A 17,073-nucleotide genomic window follows, 5' to 3' on the forward strand; every position below is an offset into this window, starting at 1 on the left:
TTATCTTCCTGTGCCTCAGTTTTCTCCTCTGTAAAATGGGGATAATGATAGTACCTAGCTTATTAGGTTGTTGTGAAGATTAAACATGTTAATCACACAGAACAGTGCCTGGCACACAGTGACCACTATGTAAATGTTTGCTAGCATTACTTTATAACTCAGGAAGGGCACATGCAACAGTCTGGAACGTGTGAAGTCATTGTTCTCCTTAGCACTGTGGAATGTTAGTGATGCTGGAGGAACCTTAGAGCTAAGCTGGCCCAACCTACTCATTTCACAGATGGGGAATCCAAGGCCCAGAAACAATAAGGGACTTGTCTAAGTCACTCAGGGAGTTAGTGGCAGTGCCCCTACCTGATATGAGATCTCCTGACGCCTAGTGCTCACGGGATTTCATGGTGGGAATAAGGCAAGAGGATGAGGAGAGGCGTGAGACAGAGATCACATTCTTCAGGAGAGTTTGATTCTGTTATTCCTGGCATTTGGGACTTTTTCAGGGTCCTCTACCATTCTGTGTATCTTGTGCTGGATTTTTCTACCACAAGGGGCTTATCAATGTGGTGTCATAAAGCAGGTCTTACTTTCTCATCAGAGCCCATATCAGACTGCTTCCCTTCTTGGTCTTCAGAGGAAACCAAAGGGAAGCACTCCTAGCAGAGAATTTGATGTTATGACCATCAAAGCAAAAGTATAGCTATGTGGTTAAATAATTATTTAAAGGGTCACACCGTGGGCAGACCTTAAAAATAGACTTAAGATATAACCCATATGGGCTATAAAGTATCTGCAAAAGACCCTAAATGGAAACTCTGCTGTGTTGTGCATTTGACTTGGCACTAATAGGCCAGATATATTAACTGTTGGGTGAAATTAATGATAATATTGCATCTAAATTCTATGGGATGTTTCTTAAGGTTTTGGGTGTTAAATTACCCCTTCTAAAAGCCAGTATTGAGGCTCGAACTAATCAGTGTCTTCTTTTTCTTTTAAAAATTCTCTTGACCGTATTTCTATTACAAATGAAAGATGAAGGTAGAAAGTAGAATGATAAGTTATAAGAAGTGGAGAAGGGAGTGTATGTGGTGGAGGATAAGAGAGGTTGGTTAATGGGTACAAATATACGGTTAGGTAGAAGGAGTAAGATCTAAGGTTGGATAGCATGGTAAGGTGACTTTAGTTAACAACAATGTATTTTATATTTTAAAATAGCTAGAAGAAAGGACTAAAAATATTCCCAACACAAAGAAATGATAAATACATGAGATGGTGGATGTCCTAAACACCCTGGTTGTTAGACATCCTATGCATGTAACAAAATATTACATGTACCCAACAAATGTGTACAAATATCATATGTCAATAAAAAATTTAAAAGTAAATAACTACAGAAAACAATACAAAACTGGCAGTTCCCTCTTTTACAGATAGATGGCAAGCTCAAGGCCAAATAATCAGTTGAATAAAGGAGAAGTTATGTAAATGGAAATGCTGGTCCAAACTAAGGGATGAGGAATAAATAGAGCTGTGGAATTATCCACTTCACATGATGATGTTGCAGGTTAAATGGGTACATGCCTAGGCAGAACAATGTAGAAAACCTACCTTACTTGTCCTTCTGACCAAGCCCTTTAAGGCTATCATTTAAACTGGCTCTGAGTTCTATTCCTTAGTTTTGTAGAATCAGAAAATCACATGCCAACTTAGCTTTCAGTCTATTTATCTACAAACCCAAGTGCCTGTTCATTCATTTTTCAGTGGATGGACACTGCAGGGGTCTTAGCAAGTACCATCTCTCCACTTAGCTAACTACGTAGGAAACCTGAATAGAAATCAGGGTTATGATTGGTGATCTTGAAGACAGAGCCAGGAGAGTGAGTTTTAATATCTGATGGTGTTGAGATGAGATAACTGATCTCGAATAGGGATGTGTCTGCTGAGCAAACTCAGCATTACTTGTTAGCTGAACAGACGATTGGACAAAGCTGAGTGAGCACCTCTTTGATTTTTATTTTAATGCTTGATTATTTAGATTTTCAGTTTTTAGGCAGACCATTGTTCTTTTTTTTCCCCTCAGACATACAAATAGCATTGACTCTGCAGTAGCATTAAATAGGCAATTATAACCCAACCATGCCTGAGATAACATTGTGATTTCTTAATAGAAAAAGCTTGTTGGGTCCCCACTTGCAAGTTGATTTTTCATAATTTAATTCTCAAAATGTCACCCTATTTCTTGGTGTAACCCAGATAAAACCTAGGCACCCTGGCAATCCAGTTTCAGCATGAAGTTATATTCAAAGAAACACAGGCTAGTTGGCCAAAGTAATTTCAATATCCTTACTGGACTCTTCTGGAGAACATCAGAGGGGATTCATTTTATAAGCCACAGTAAAATATCTCAAGATTCTCTTTTCCTGATTCCCTGGCCTTAATATCTCAGCCTTTTCATTTTAAACTGTTGAACTTTAAACTGTCTCTGACCCCTTTCAGTGCTTTACTTCTTCATCTCTTCTTTCCTTTTCTCGATCATTTTTCCTTCTAAATAGCATCCCCCACCCATTCCCTTTCCAAGTGCAACTATATAAAACAGTCTGTTTCTCACAGTTTTTCAGTACTTTACCTCTTTCTCTGATTCTTCATTGCAAAAGCCTAGGAACCGGCTGGCAAAAAGTCACTTGAAAGGTTTGGGGCAGGGGCACAAGATTCCCTTTAGCTCACATGGAAGGAAGTCAAAGCTGAATTATCTTCATCTATCAATAGAAAGAATAAAGATTGCAATGTTTGCAATTTAATATATTTTCTTTACCCTCCTCTTGTCTAAATTCTGTGATATCATGATGGCAACAGGGCCTTGAGTAGGTCTTCTGCTCCCTTCCCACTGCTGTGCCCTGGGGTGCTAGCTATCAGTGCAAGTCAGAACAGGAGTTCAGTGGAGGAAAGGAAACACCCTATTTCTGCTTCTGACTACCTTCCCTGCTTAGCCTCTTTCCCTGTCTCCCTGTTTCTCACACACTCAGTTGGGACACCCACCTTGTCCGCAGTCACAGCCTGGCACCCCCTAGTGCTCCAGGTGCAGCACAGTCAGCAGGAGAAAAGAAGGAGTCTCAAGGAGCAAAAGTGTGGAAATAGGCTTTCCTAATGGCGGGTACTGATCATATCTGTCTTCTCATCGTATTTATTGAAGAGAGTGTGCTTCATTCTCTATGGGTGCTCTTTAACAATAGTTTATGTGTTCATCATGTTATAACTCTTCCAGAAGATACTTGCCGGGAAAATATATAATTTATAGAAAGCAAATGAAAGTGGCTTGTTAGGCTTCCCAGATAGTGGAGGAATCTGGAAATCTTTCTAATGCATTGAGATCACGTCATTCCAGATGTCTCTTGAGGCACACTGCCCCAAATGGTTGCTACTGTCAGCTCATAATGCTTTTCCCTGGAATTTCCACTTCCTCCAGCCTTTCTCCCCAGAATAAGCTTTCCATGATTCTTTCCCAGAATTAGCCTTTTCAACTCTTTCCTCATATGCATAGCAACAGTAATTTATTTTGTGTGGATTAATGTCTTTAGCATTAGGACACTTCTGGTCTTATGGACTGATGGCCAATGTGTTTTTAATAACGTATTTTGCTTCTGTTGAAGTCATGAGTACAAATTCGTAATTCATTTGAATGAGGGACATGGACAAACAGAAACACAAGTAGAAGAGAGAAAAAAGAGGATAGTATATTCAGAGATACTCAGTAAGCATGTATTACATGTATTCATCATGCAGTGTTCTAGGCTTTAGAAATGTGTCAGCCAAGATCCTTGTCCTCAAGGAGCCCATAGTTTATATTAGACAGAGATGTGTAAGTAGTTAAGTATATAAAGTGCTACAGTGCTTGAGGTCTAATGTAGAAAAATCCACAGCCTGTGGGGAGGGGAGAGAAAGGAGGGAGTGATGCAATCTATTTGGAGGGAACAGAAAAATATTCTGTGTTTGCCAGTACTCTTTGAGTTGTAAGTGGTAGAAACATCACTCAAACTAGCTTAAGAAAAAGGGAGATTTTTTAGTGTATGTAATTTAGGAAGCCCAGGGATGGTTCTGGCTTCATGCATGACTAGATCTGGGACTCAAACAATGTAGTAGGACCTGTTTTTTCTCTTTCAACTCTGCCTCCCTCTGCATGTTGACTTTATTTTCTTCAATGTGGATGCATTTATTTTATGTGACTTGGAAAAATTGCTACTCAGAAGTACATCATCTCAGCTTAATCCTAGTGGTATTTTTTTTTCTTCTCTCCTGGTATCCATGTGTCTGTCCCTAGAAATGTCTCTAACTGGTGTTTCTCAGTTCACTCAGTCATCCCTTGGATCAATAGCTATTGCAAAGAAACAAGGTTAGCATGATTGGCCTAACCTGGCTCACGTGCAAGTCCTGGTGGCAGGAATGAGCTAACCATGACTGGCATTTCCACCAGAGCCATTTACAGTGAGGGTAAATGTGTTTCCCCAAAGGAAAGAAGACTAGGCAGATCAAAATTGACAGATGTTCACTAAAGCTTCATGGATATTTAAACTGTGCCATCATAGATGAATTGTTTTTTGTCAAATGAAGCAGCAACGGACATCTATTATTGTTAGAGGAAGCAAAACTAAGAGGACATGAACCAGCCTGGAAGATCAGGAGACTGAAAGTAGTCTTTGAGGTTGGATCATGGTAGGGGGCCATGGCTTGAGATGAAGCTGTGAGATAGACAGGAGCCTCATTGGCCATGCTAGGGAACCTGCTCTTTGCACTGTAGGCAATAGGGAGACATTCTTGGTTTTAGGCAAGGGTCGGAGGTGGTCAGATTTCTGTTTTAGAATATCACTCTAGCAGCAGTGTGGAGATTGAGTTGGAGAAGCCAAGAATGGGTGTAGGGAGACTAATAAGGAAACCACTACAGTAAGCCAGCTGGATGTAAGTTCTGTAGTGTGCTAAAGATGCTAATATGGAATAGTCTCCATGTCCAGGTAGGAGATAGAGGAAGGAGTGTTAAGGCAATACTCAAGGTTATAGTGGGGAAGCAAAAGATGTGGAAACTGGCCGGCAGAATCAACATGACTTGGTCTTTCAAGAAAGTAAGTGTCTAGGATGACTTAGATTTTTGACTTGAGTAGTGTCATTTGCTGAGATGAAACATATAGAAGAAGGAACAGGCATGAAGGTAGAGGGTGGGGGATTGCTTGAGATGGTGACTGCATGTGTTTGAGTTTGGGGGAGTGACCATGAATAGTTGGCAGTTCAGTATAGGGATCTGCAGCTCAAAGGAGAGGTAGAGTTGTAGAGTTGATGAGAATGAAGGACCCAAGAGTTACTGGTTTTGTCCTGGTTAAGGGAAGGAGAAATCTGGAAACCAGTGGGCTAGCCAGGGGAGGAGCACAGCTCAGACCTCAGCCATCAAACAAGCGTCAGAAACTGCAAGTGAGTTCCTTAATGGTGTCCTATGCAAACTTGTCATTTGACTCATATGTAATTCTGAGCATAGGCTGGTTGCGTCTTTTCCACCTAGAAGTGACTTTAAGACCATCACTGTGGGCTGGGTTCGGTGGCTCACACCGAGCCGGTGGCTCAGTGGGAGACTGAGGTGGGCGGATCACCTGAGGTCAGGAATTTGAGACCAGCCTGGCCAACATGGCAAAACCCCATCTCTACTAAAAATACAAATATTAGCTGAGCGTGGTGGCATGCACCTGTAGTCCCAGCTGCTCAGGAGGCTGAGACAGGACAATTGCTTGAACTCAGGAAGCAGAGGTTGCAGTGAGCTGAGTTCGTGCCATTGCACTCCAGCCTGGGCAAATCACTGTGAAAGGGAGCTCAACTAGTCAAAGAATCCTGCAATAGCTATAGATGCACAGTGGGTCCTTGTCATGGGCCCAGGTCCAGGGTCATCAGTCAGAACGCGGATGTAAACATGCTAATGCCACTGCCTGGTTGTATGTGCTAACAACTGTTCAGTTCCAAATTCTAACCCAATAAGGAGTTTCCTCAGGGGAAATATATGACTATAGCATAAATGGGCTCAGCTTTACTGCTTTCCCACTGTTACCCCTTCCTGCACCAGCAGTCTTCTGGTCCATGTGACTCAAAGCCAAAACACTGCTTTGCCTCACCCCCCAGATCCTATTAGTCTTGAGTCTCATCAATTCTGTTTCTTGCATTTGTCCTTCTCTTTCCATTCTGATTGGTACAACTCTAAGCTAGGAGGCTTGTTAGTTCATCCATCCTCACTGCACAACCAGGTGAATGGAACATCCTCTTAAGGCACTTAAATGATATTTGAATCCAGAGGTCAGCAAACTAGGACCCGTGGGCCAAATCTGGCCCACTACCTATGTTTGCAAATAAAGTTTTATTAGAACACAGCCACACTCATTCATTTAAATATTGTCCAGGACTGCTTTTGAACTACAATGGTAGCATTCAGTAGTTGCAACAGAGACCGTATGTCCCACAAAATCTAAAATATTTACTTTTGTTTTACAGGAAAAGTGTATCAGCTCCTATTAATCTGCCTTATACATGAATGCCAGATTAATGTTCCTAAAATGCCATTTCACTGTATCATTCTGTAGCTTAGAACCCTGCAATGACATTGCATTGTCCATGCAATAAAATCTAAACTTCTTGGCCTGGTATTCATGGCCCTCCATGGTATAGTCCTAGTCAATCTTTTGAGTCATTGATCTCTGTTCCTAAAGGCAAGCCCTGCACCCAGTTAGATTTTCCCCCTCATTGTCCCTGGAATATGCAGTACATTTCTACGCTTGTTCACCTAGTTCCTTTTGCCTGGAATGTATTGCCCATTTGTAGCTACCTAAATCCTACTCATTCTCTCTCTCTCTTTTTTTTTTTTTTTTTTTTGAGGCAGAGTCTTACTCTGTCACCCAGGCTGGAGTACAGTGGCATGATCTTGGCTCATGGCAACCTCCACCTCCCAGGTTCAAGTGATTCTCCTGCCTTAGCCTCCCAAGTATCTGGGATTACAGGCATGCACCATCACGCCCAGCTAATTTTTATATTTTTGGTAGGGACGGGGTTTCGCCATGTTGACCAGGCTAGTCTCAAACTCGTGACCTCAGGTGATCCACCCGCCTCAGCCTCCCAAAGTGCTGGGATTACAGGTGTGAGCCACTGTGTGCCCGGCCCTAAATCCTACCCATTCTTAAAGAACTGACTTGAACTCTACATCCTTCATGACCATGTCAGTTACAGCGATCACCAGTGAGCCTGCTGCTTGAGCATGTAAAAGTCTACTTCCCGTACTGCCTGGTAAGGTTTCTTCTGCTCAGAGAATGGTTCACCAACATGATGATGGGCAACTCTGGAGTGAGGACTTTCTGATGGAACAAAGTCACGGCTGTGGGAAAGCCTGGGAATGATTTGGAAATGACAAGACACGTAATGAGAGCACATGACACTCAATTAATATTTGTGGAAATCTTGAGTCATCAGCCTCTCATATCTATGACATACATCTTGGTTCTGTATTTAAACGTAGGACAACTACATATCTTGATAACCAGTGGGAATGACTGACAAAGTCCTGTAAATCTACTCTTGAGAGATTCTAGAATGTAGAGATAGCAGATGGTCCTGGAAGCCCTAGCTTTATCATGTGCTCTCTCTGAGATGCTGGATAGGTGGGCTGTTCCCACTGTGCCTCACTTTTCCCATCTACTGTCATATGTTATATGGTCTTACACACACTCTGGGATTAAGTAACATCAATTATGCACCATTGATTGGAGTTCTTTGGTAAATGGTACTATGTTTCTAAAATATTCATGCGTCTTACTTTGTCAGGGGGATTATATCCCTGATTTAGATATTATATTCTAGTGGCTTAAGATTATGAGCTAATATTTTGTAAGGTCTGGGCATTGCACAGAAAACCTTGGTTGTAACACACATTATTATTACATTGATTTGAATAGCAATGGTACAATCATAGCCCCGGAAACATAGCAACTACATAAAATGAAAGCTTCCATTAACACTGAGCACAGCAGCCAGGCTTCCGCATTGTTGTTGTCCCCAGGATTTGGCTCTTGTATTGTCAAATGCCATTATGTCTTGTCTAACAAGTTTCTCCCTGCATATGTGAGTAAACGAAAATGCTCCAGTATAATAAATGTCTCAGCAAACCACTCCTGTACACTTTGGAAACAGAACATTAACAAGGAAACTATCATGAGAGCAGACCTTTCTGTTCTCATGAATCACATTCATGTGATGTTTATTGTCTGCATTGGAGAAGTATAGAGAAGAAAAATATGAAGGGTACACTGTAATGGAAAGGTTATAGTGGAAATGCAAGGAAAATATATCCCTTTACAACCAGCTTCCAGGCATTACCTATAAGTAAACTTACGACAATAAGACTAAGAGCAAATAACATTGATTGAGCACTTACTCTGTGCCAGGTATTGTTCTAGGCCTTTTACATTATATCCTCTCATTTAATCCACTCCACAACCAAGTGGTTTGTGTGCAGTTATTATGTCCACTTTACGTACAAGAAGACCAAGACCCAGGGAGATAGAAGAACTTGTCAGAAGTCAGACAGGTAGTGAGTGGTAGAGCTGGGAGTTGGACTCAGACAGACAGATTCCAGACTTCATATTTACCATAACCTCAGCTGCCCCACCCACATGAAATGCTACCCCAAGGCTAGTGGCAGCAAAGGTCACCCATTTCATTTGCATGGTTTGGTATGTCCAACTGGGTGATTTGTCCTACAAAATTTGAAACAATGTCTGCTTATTTATGTCTATGATTTTGATCAAATAAATCTCACCCAGAATTTCCCACTATTTCATTCTATGGTATTTGCAGTTTTAAGAACCTCTGTCTTTTGGATTGAGACATTTTTATTCTTTGTGTCCAAATTAACACTGCACAGAACATGGTTCTGTGTGTGTGTGTGTGTGTGTGTGTGTGTGTGTGTAGAAACCGCCTTTTCTTTTGGATTAAATTCTTGCAGCCTGGCTGAGTGAGGAGAATTTCTCCCACTCTTCGAGCCTACAGCAGACATGTTAGGAGAATGCTGCTGCTTGCAACACACCCAGAGACGGTGGGGCAGGTGACACTGCGTGTGTGCCCAGTGTCTCTGGAAGTATCTATACAGATGTGTGCTGCTGCTGCTGCTGCTTTCTGCCTTAAAATTTCTGGAGCCAACACCCACCCACTCTTACAGCCTCTCTCTCTTTATTTTCAAGGAAAAAAGAAAGAGGCAGACTGAAATAGAAGGCAAGCGACAACAGCTTGACGAGCAGATACTTCTGCTGCAGCATTCCAAGGTAAGCGGCTGATCCCAGGAACCTATTCCATTATTAGACATGCAGATCACACTCCGGAGAGCTGGGCAGTGCCTGCCCTGCCGTGAAGGCACTGCCGCCAACCAAACCAGCCTTTCTCATTCAATCAGGAAACCATCTCTTGGCTTTTCTTGTGAATTTCTCAAATTTAGGGCATTATTACAGCATTCCAATTTCTGCAAGCATAAGATTACAGTGTGCATGTGGATGGGGTGGAGGGTTTGTGCATGTGAAGTGTGGTGGCTATATATAGAAATTGGATGAGAATACTCCACAGGGTGGGTGAGGCAGCGTTTCAGGATTGTTTCTCCCATGCATAGGTGCTGGGTGTGTTTGCTCAGAGACCCCAAAAGATATATTTCACAGAATGTCCTTTTTCTCACTTAAAAATATTGGTGTTTCCTTTCTTGATATGGAGAAAAGGGAGATTAAACAATGTAATCTGATAAAACAACAACACTGTGTATTTCAGATTATTCATTTATTTTACTTCTACTTTAACAATTTTGAAAGTGTTCTGTGAGAGCAAGCAGTTGGTCAAAGATGGCTTTGAAATGATTTGACTCAGACGGGTCTCCATGGTACCATCTAAAAAGAGAGAGAGAGAAAGGGAGACAGCACACAAGAGCTATTTATTTTTTCTTTAAAACATAATGCACTTAAGCATCGTAATTGATTACAGCTCAGGAGAAAGCTCTGTCACTGTCACAGGGACCCCACTGGTTGCAGAATGTTGCTTTTCACATGTTCAGAGAATAATGTGACCACATTCCGATGGCCAGCCGGGAGTTGCTGCTTGCCTTTGACTGCTCCTGGGCTTTTTGGTAGGAAAACCTTCTCCTGCTTACCTCATGTTGCTGTGCTGTTGCCTGCACAGAGCTGCATTGCTCAGAGGGCTGGGTGGGAAGGTAGTGCTGACTTTCGGGGTGATGCTCAGTGTGAATTATTTGGATTTTTTTCAACAAGATAAACCTTTATGGCTACTTTTCCTATCCTTTTCTAGAAAACAGGATTGTGCTAAATGAATTCCCAAAATGAGAGCCATCAGCAAGCGAGTTACTGATTGAAAATAGCAGCATGACCTATATCTGCTTAGCATGTTTATCAGTTTTTGCCATTAACCTTAACCAGAGAAATGTGCTTAAAAGGAAGAAAAGCAGCATGATACCGAGGATATTGCCTGTTTCTCTCTGTTTCATCATATAAATTCATTGACAGATCTTTCTTTGTAGGAGCTCACACTGTATCCCCTGTGCTGTTGCTGTTTCCCCACAACACTCCTGAGGGAGGATGGAGGGCTAAAATTAGTATCCTCTTCTCACAGAGAGGGGGCCTTAAAAACACCTAATAGAACTGAGTGAATTGTTCAAGGTCAATCTGGACAGAGCTAGGTCTCTGGCTCAGGGTATAGTCCATCCAGTACGGTACTTGTAAGAGACCAACATGTACTAAAACCTCAGTGAATTCCTGGTTAAAGGTGAACTTTTAAATAAGAGGACTGAATGAAAAAAAAAGAGGCTGCTTTTGGCTAGACAGCCTCACTTTAAGCTCAATGTAGTCCTTTGCTTTTGTATTCCCTGAATCCAGTCAGGGAATAAACATATGTCAAAACATCAAGAGATTATTATTTTTTTTTTTTTTGGTCTCCCTTCTCATGATCCTGGATGCCAAATAAGATACCAAGGGCTCATTTATTGCCAATGTCCAGTGCAGTATTAGTATATTCTGTTCATTTTACATCTATTCATTTTTGTTTGTTTGCTTGTTTGAGACGGAGTCTCGCTCTGTCACTTGGGCTGGAGTGCAGTGGCGTGATCTCGGCTCACTGTGAGCTCCGCCTCCTGGGTTCATGCCATTCTCCCACCTCAGCCTCCCGAGTAGCTGGGACTACAGGCGCCTGCCACCATGCCCGCCTAATTTTTTTTTATTTTTATTTTTAGTAGAGACGGGGTTTCACCATGTTAGCCAGGATGGTCTCGATCTCCTGACCTCGTGATCTGCCTGCCTCAGCCTCCCAAAGTGCTGGGATTACATACTCATTTTTCATCTATGCATCTGTTCATCCATCTTTCCGTCCGCCCATCCATCCATCCATCCATCCATCCAATCAACAGAAACAACAGTAAAAATTAACTTGGTCTTGTATGGGGAAGCAGTGAGGTTTTTCTCAAGGACTTGGAAACAAGGGAATCAGCTAGTTCTTTATGGTTATCTTGGTAAAATTCTTGCACAGTTGATGAGATTGGTTATCTGAGGAATCACCTGACACTTGCACCATGGCAACCTTGCTATTGCAGGGCAGGAGGTGGGTGAGGTGGGGAGAACTGGAGGTGATGGTAACTTACTAAGTGGAGGTCAGGGCATTGTATGCCTCTCTCTGGGAAAGGCTTGTGTGGACAGAATGAGGGTGAGTTATTTGCCTTGAATACTGAAAAAGAAAAGCTCAGAGGTTCCAAAGGTGGCAGTAGTTGTCTGGTACTACATACAGAAAGACCCCCAGCTTTGGGAGGTCCTGAATTTCTGTATGCTGGTGAGGTGGGGTCAGTGGTAAGGTGAGGAGGGTCCTCAGGCCACAGTGAGGCCCCGGTGAAACTTCCCTCAGGACCTTACCTCTCTTTGTTCTGAATTCATCCTCCCTATAATTATTCAGTTATTTTGATATGAGGAAGGGGTTGCCTGACTGAAAGATATGATCACTTTAGGCACTAGGAAGGCATATATTTCACTTTAAATCAATAAACTGGTGACTGAACTTGAATAGCATGAGACTTTTTCCCTGTAATCATCCAGTTTGCAGTCTCATGGCCTCACCCCTGAATGGAAGTACATTCGCGGAGGTTGTATTTTCTCCTCTGTGAGCCTCTCCAAGGAGTCAGCCAGCTTTCTGCTAGTAGCCTGTTAGCCACCGTCAGTAACAGTCACCATTTTTTTGAGTGCCTAACATGTGCCTGGTACTTTAAACACATGCCCTCAGTAATGACCACAAGACAGTTATTACTCTCTTTGTCTTATAGGTATGGGAACAAACTCATGAGGTCAAGTGATTTGCCCAAGACCATAGAGACTATAAGTGAGGGAGCCTGAGAGAAACTCCTGGGCTGTCTGCTTTCAAAGACTGAGCTCTTTCCAGGCCACTGTTCTCTTTGAAAGAAATGTTTCCTTTGGAGTAATTCATCTAGTGAGATGCCAGTTACTATCATTGCTGTCTCCCTTACTCTAAATATATTGTTATGGCCTCCAGAAAATTCAGATCATGTGGAGACGTGCACTGTGATTATTGAAGTTCCTTGAAGTAGAGAATATTAGGAAATATGTCAGTAATCAATATTTATTTCACTAATTTGCAAAATCTCTAGAAAAAAATATTCTTACTGCATTAGAGTTAGTTGTCATGTTTATAAGATATAACTTTCATATTCTTTATATAATTCTCATATTCTATGTCTTAAGATATAATTCTCACATGTGGGAATTATCAAATAGCCTGCGGACCCTTATTCTCATGCAATGAGATGAATTATTTAGACAGATTCACTTGTCCCTGGTCAAAGCAAATAAATAATATGCAAGATAGTAGTTTTGGCATTCATAAATATTTTTAGAAGACTTACTCATTGCAATATTTAGGAGCATATAGTGAGCAACTCTACAAAATGGAATATCATCACTTTGTATATGGACTTTGAGCAAATTCTATAATACAATAAAAGACCAAAGTATAACATGGCAAAATACTAGCTGCTACATCCCAGTGATTAGGAAACCTCAAGACACTTTGAACTCCAGGCCAAATTAACCTTAGATTTATTTTTTAAAGCATCCTTAGCTATATGTAGTGTGGCATAATAATTTCTAAGCATTACAAGTAGAACTAGTAAGCAATCTTTATAGCTATATTATTTTTGATGATTATAAAAGGAAAGAATGTGTAATCATTGCAAAAACTAAATTAAAAAGTACAGGAAAATATAAAGAAAAAACGTATGTACTGTATACTTACCATTCAGATAGAACCCATACAGAGGTATATCCTTCTATACTTTTTTCCCCAATGTATTTCTGTAGATTAAGATATGTAACCATCGTTCACAGGGCTCACCAACCTGTGGGTAAAATGAAATTATATAACATTAGTATTGAAATAACATTAACCTTTACCTCTTTTTTATGTGAGTTCTTTTTAATTCCCATACAAAAATTTATAATTTTTATAAAATCCCATAGAACATTCTTTTATTTTAGGATAACTGACTTTGATGTCATCCTTGAAAAGAATGTCTCCATCTCAAACTGTTAGTTATGATGTTTCTTATACTTCAATAGCATTAATTCATCTAGAATTTATTTACAGATGAGTTATGCAGTAGGAATATAACTTTACTTTTTACTGATGCTGAGCTGCTTGTCTCAATGTGATTTATTGATTAATTCATCCTTTCCCTCGCTGATTTAAATGTCTTCTTTATCACCTACATTTTCAGACTTACATTTGAGTCCACCATTTATGGATTCTTTTTATTCCATTAATCTGCCCATTCCTGTGCCGGTATTGTTCTCATTTAATCCCTATAGCTTTTTAATATATTGTAATATTTCATAAGACAAGAACTATCACTATTCTTTTGAAAAATTGTCCTGGGTTTTCATTTCATAGAAACAATTATTTATTTTTATTGTTTTTATAATGAGACTTGTGATGATATGGACTTTTAAAAAATAAATCAGTTACTATATCATATGAGAGCAGAATGAATTTAATATTTCCTTCTGTCCCTTGGTTGAATTGCCAGAGATTCGTCTATTTTATTGGTCTGTTCAAAGCCCTGGCACAGAGTAGGTACTCAGTACCTACTGCAACATGAATTCCTTGGAGACTGTCATATTTACAAAGGTTTGCCTGACAGAGTTGGCCCTGTCAGAATCAAATTGCTAATACCACATCTTCAATACATAAACTGCCTTTGAATTACTTATTCATGAGCAGGGAACCCTCTCTAGAGTTGTCTTCTAATCCAAGCTATAAAAATTGTCATTATATTTTGAAGACCACAACCTTTTCTTCCAAGAAAGCTGGATGAAAAAAGATGAAAGGCTAAATTGTGACCCTGTGAAATATTTATTGTCAACCCACTAAGGTCATTTGCTGAAGAGCCTGAAGGTATCAGAAGACTTGCTACAAAGATATTACAGTGTCTTTCCCGGTTTTGAAGACTTAGCACTAATTTTAGACTTTTCCTTGTTATTGGGATGTGTGAAAGGCTTATTTCAAATTTTAAAATATTGAACAGATAGGCATGGTACACAGTATAAAGTAACTTTAGATCTCCTCCCTTATTTCCATACACAGAGCTTGAATGGAAGTTAAAACCTGGTTTCTTCTATCAGAAGTCTTGGGTTGGCTTCTCCCTGTGTGGACTGAAGCATATAGCAAAATCTCAAAACCTAACTAAGATCTTATTTACTGGGAGTCAGAAAGAGGAAGAAAAGAGTAGGAAGGATAGGGGAAGGGGAAGAGGGACAGGACACAGATGAATGTCTGAAAACACAAACACAGCTGTTGCCTCACGCTGAGTTTAACCCATCTTCTGTTCGAAAACTGAATTTAGGCCAGGCACAGTGGCTCATGTCTGTAATCTCAACACTTTAGGAGGCCAAGATGAGGCAGATGATCTGAGGTCAGGAGTTCGAGACCAGCCTGGCCAACATGGTGAAACCCCATCTCTACTAAAAATACAAAAATTAGCTGGGCTACTTGGGAGGCTGAGGCAGGAGAATCGCTTGAACCTGGGAGGTGGAGGTTGCAGTGAGTCGAGATCACGGCACTACACTCCAGCCTGGGTGACACAATGAGACTCCATCTCAAATAAAAAATAAAAATAAAAATAAAAGAAAAGAAAATTGAATTTAGCCATATTCCAACCATCATCCACTAGAATAGCCAATATCAGCTTCAGCCAGATTACAAATGAATGAAAGATCGAGAGTAAAAAGTAAAATCATGAAAGTACACAAAGGAATCACAGGCGAATATTTTTATAGTGAGGGTAAAGAAGTCTTATCTAAGTATGACATCAAAGCCAGAATGTGCAAGTAAAAAAGATTGCCAGATATGACTTTATAAAAATAACAAACATCTGACCAGGAAACAATTGGAGACTTATTACAAGCTCTGATTCACCTCCTACTTCCCCACTCTGCCTCACCCACCCTCTCCAGACATGCCTCACTATCTACCGGGGTCACCTCAAAAAGTGGTATCTAGGCTGGGCACAGTAGTTCATGCTTGTAATCCCAGTACTTGGGAGGCTGAGGTGGGAGGATCATTTGAACCTAGGAATTTGAGACCAGCCTGGGCAACATAGATTCCCTCTCTACAAAAATAAAATAAAAAGTAAAAGAAAGTAAGAAAAGTGACTTCATTACAGTTACCTTAGCTGTAGATGAAAAAGATTGGGTTAGATTATCTCTGTGATCTTTTTTTTTTTTAGCTTTAATGATCCAAGATTTTATATTTGCTAAAGTACAGTGTATGTGCATGATTTTCCAAGAATTCCTCACATGTCAGCCTCCATGGATGAATAAAAGATATAGCCCTGACTGTGAGGACTCAGAGGCAAGTGGGGGAGAGAGAGCATCAATATGGAACCCACCATTAGAGGAGCTGAAAAATAGTTTTCCATGTTAGGAAGTGGATCAGCGGCACCTGATGATTTTGTAAATCCTATTTGAGCCAAAAAAGGATTCTTCAGTGATCTTACACAGAGGCAAGACAGCAGAGTGTACCTCTTGGCTTCGAATCCCAGATCCACAGCTCACTCGGTGTGATACCATGGATAAGTCAGTTAATGTTAGCACCTACCTCGTGGGATGCTTGTGAAAATTAAGTGGATTTACATGTAAAGCACATAAAGCAGTAAGAGTTCTATAAGAATGATCATATTATCACCATCATCACCCTGTACTATGGCTGCAAATACCATTTATATATCTATGACTCCCAAATTGACATCTCCAGCCAATGGCCCTTGAATCCCAGTCGTCCACGTTCAACTGCTTTTCTGACATGTCCACTTAGATGGATGTCACTTTCATTTAGAAGCCTCTCAAACTTAACATGCCCAAAATGAAAGATTTTATTTTCTGCTTTTCTATCATTTGTTCTTCTACTCTTCCCTGTCTCCAATTGATGATACCGCTATTCACCCTTTCACTCAAACCAAATATCTATACGTCGCCCTAATCCTTCCCTTTTTCTCAGCCCACATCTAATCTATTACAGGTCACACTGATTTTACCTGCAGAATGTACCACCATGCCTTTTGATTCTTCTGTCTCTCTTCTGTTTCAAGCTAATATGCTCTGTCACTTGAACCATACAATAAACTCCCATCACTTGTACTTTGTAATCCTGCCCTTTGCAATGTGTTCTTCCTATTGTACTTAGAACACACAGCAAACTCCTTAATAAGGCTACAGAATCCTACCTAATCTGGCCCCAGCCTTCTTCTCCATCTTCAATTTGTTCTGCCCTCCTACCCCAACCTCACTTATTGTGGTCCAACCACTCGGGCATTTGTTCCGGTCCACAAACACACCAAACTCTGTCCTACCGCCAGGCTGGTACATTTGCCAGTCCCTCCACCTGGAACACCCCTCCGGATCTCAGATTTCAGCTCGAATATTCAAGTCATCAGAGAGACCTTTCCCACTTTAAGTGTCCTCCCTTGGC

At 40.8% G+C, this 17,073-nt stretch overlaps 1 protein-coding gene across 4 annotated transcripts in view; it reads left to right on the plus strand.

Moving 5' to 3' along the window:
* Positions 1-17,073, plus strand: part of PALM2 (paralemmin 2) — a 322,636-nt gene that overhangs the window by 229,514 nt on the left and 76,049 nt on the right. For all 4 annotated transcript variants that reach the window (XM_011966381.1, XM_011966382.1, XM_011966379.1 and 1 more), the window contains one exon: positions 9,246-9,326. In XM_011966381.1, coding sequence (XP_011821771.1) covers positions 9,246-9,326 — 81 coding nt within the window. The remainder of the gene's footprint in view (positions 1-9,245; positions 9,327-17,073) is intronic.

Source organism: Mandrillus leucophaeus, unplaced genomic scaffold (assembly GCF_000951045.1).
Source record: "Mandrillus leucophaeus isolate KB7577 unplaced genomic scaffold, Mleu.le_1.0 Scaffold76, whole genome shotgun sequence".
Classification (NCBI taxonomy): Eukaryota; Metazoa; Chordata; class Mammalia; order Primates; family Cercopithecidae; genus Mandrillus; species Mandrillus leucophaeus.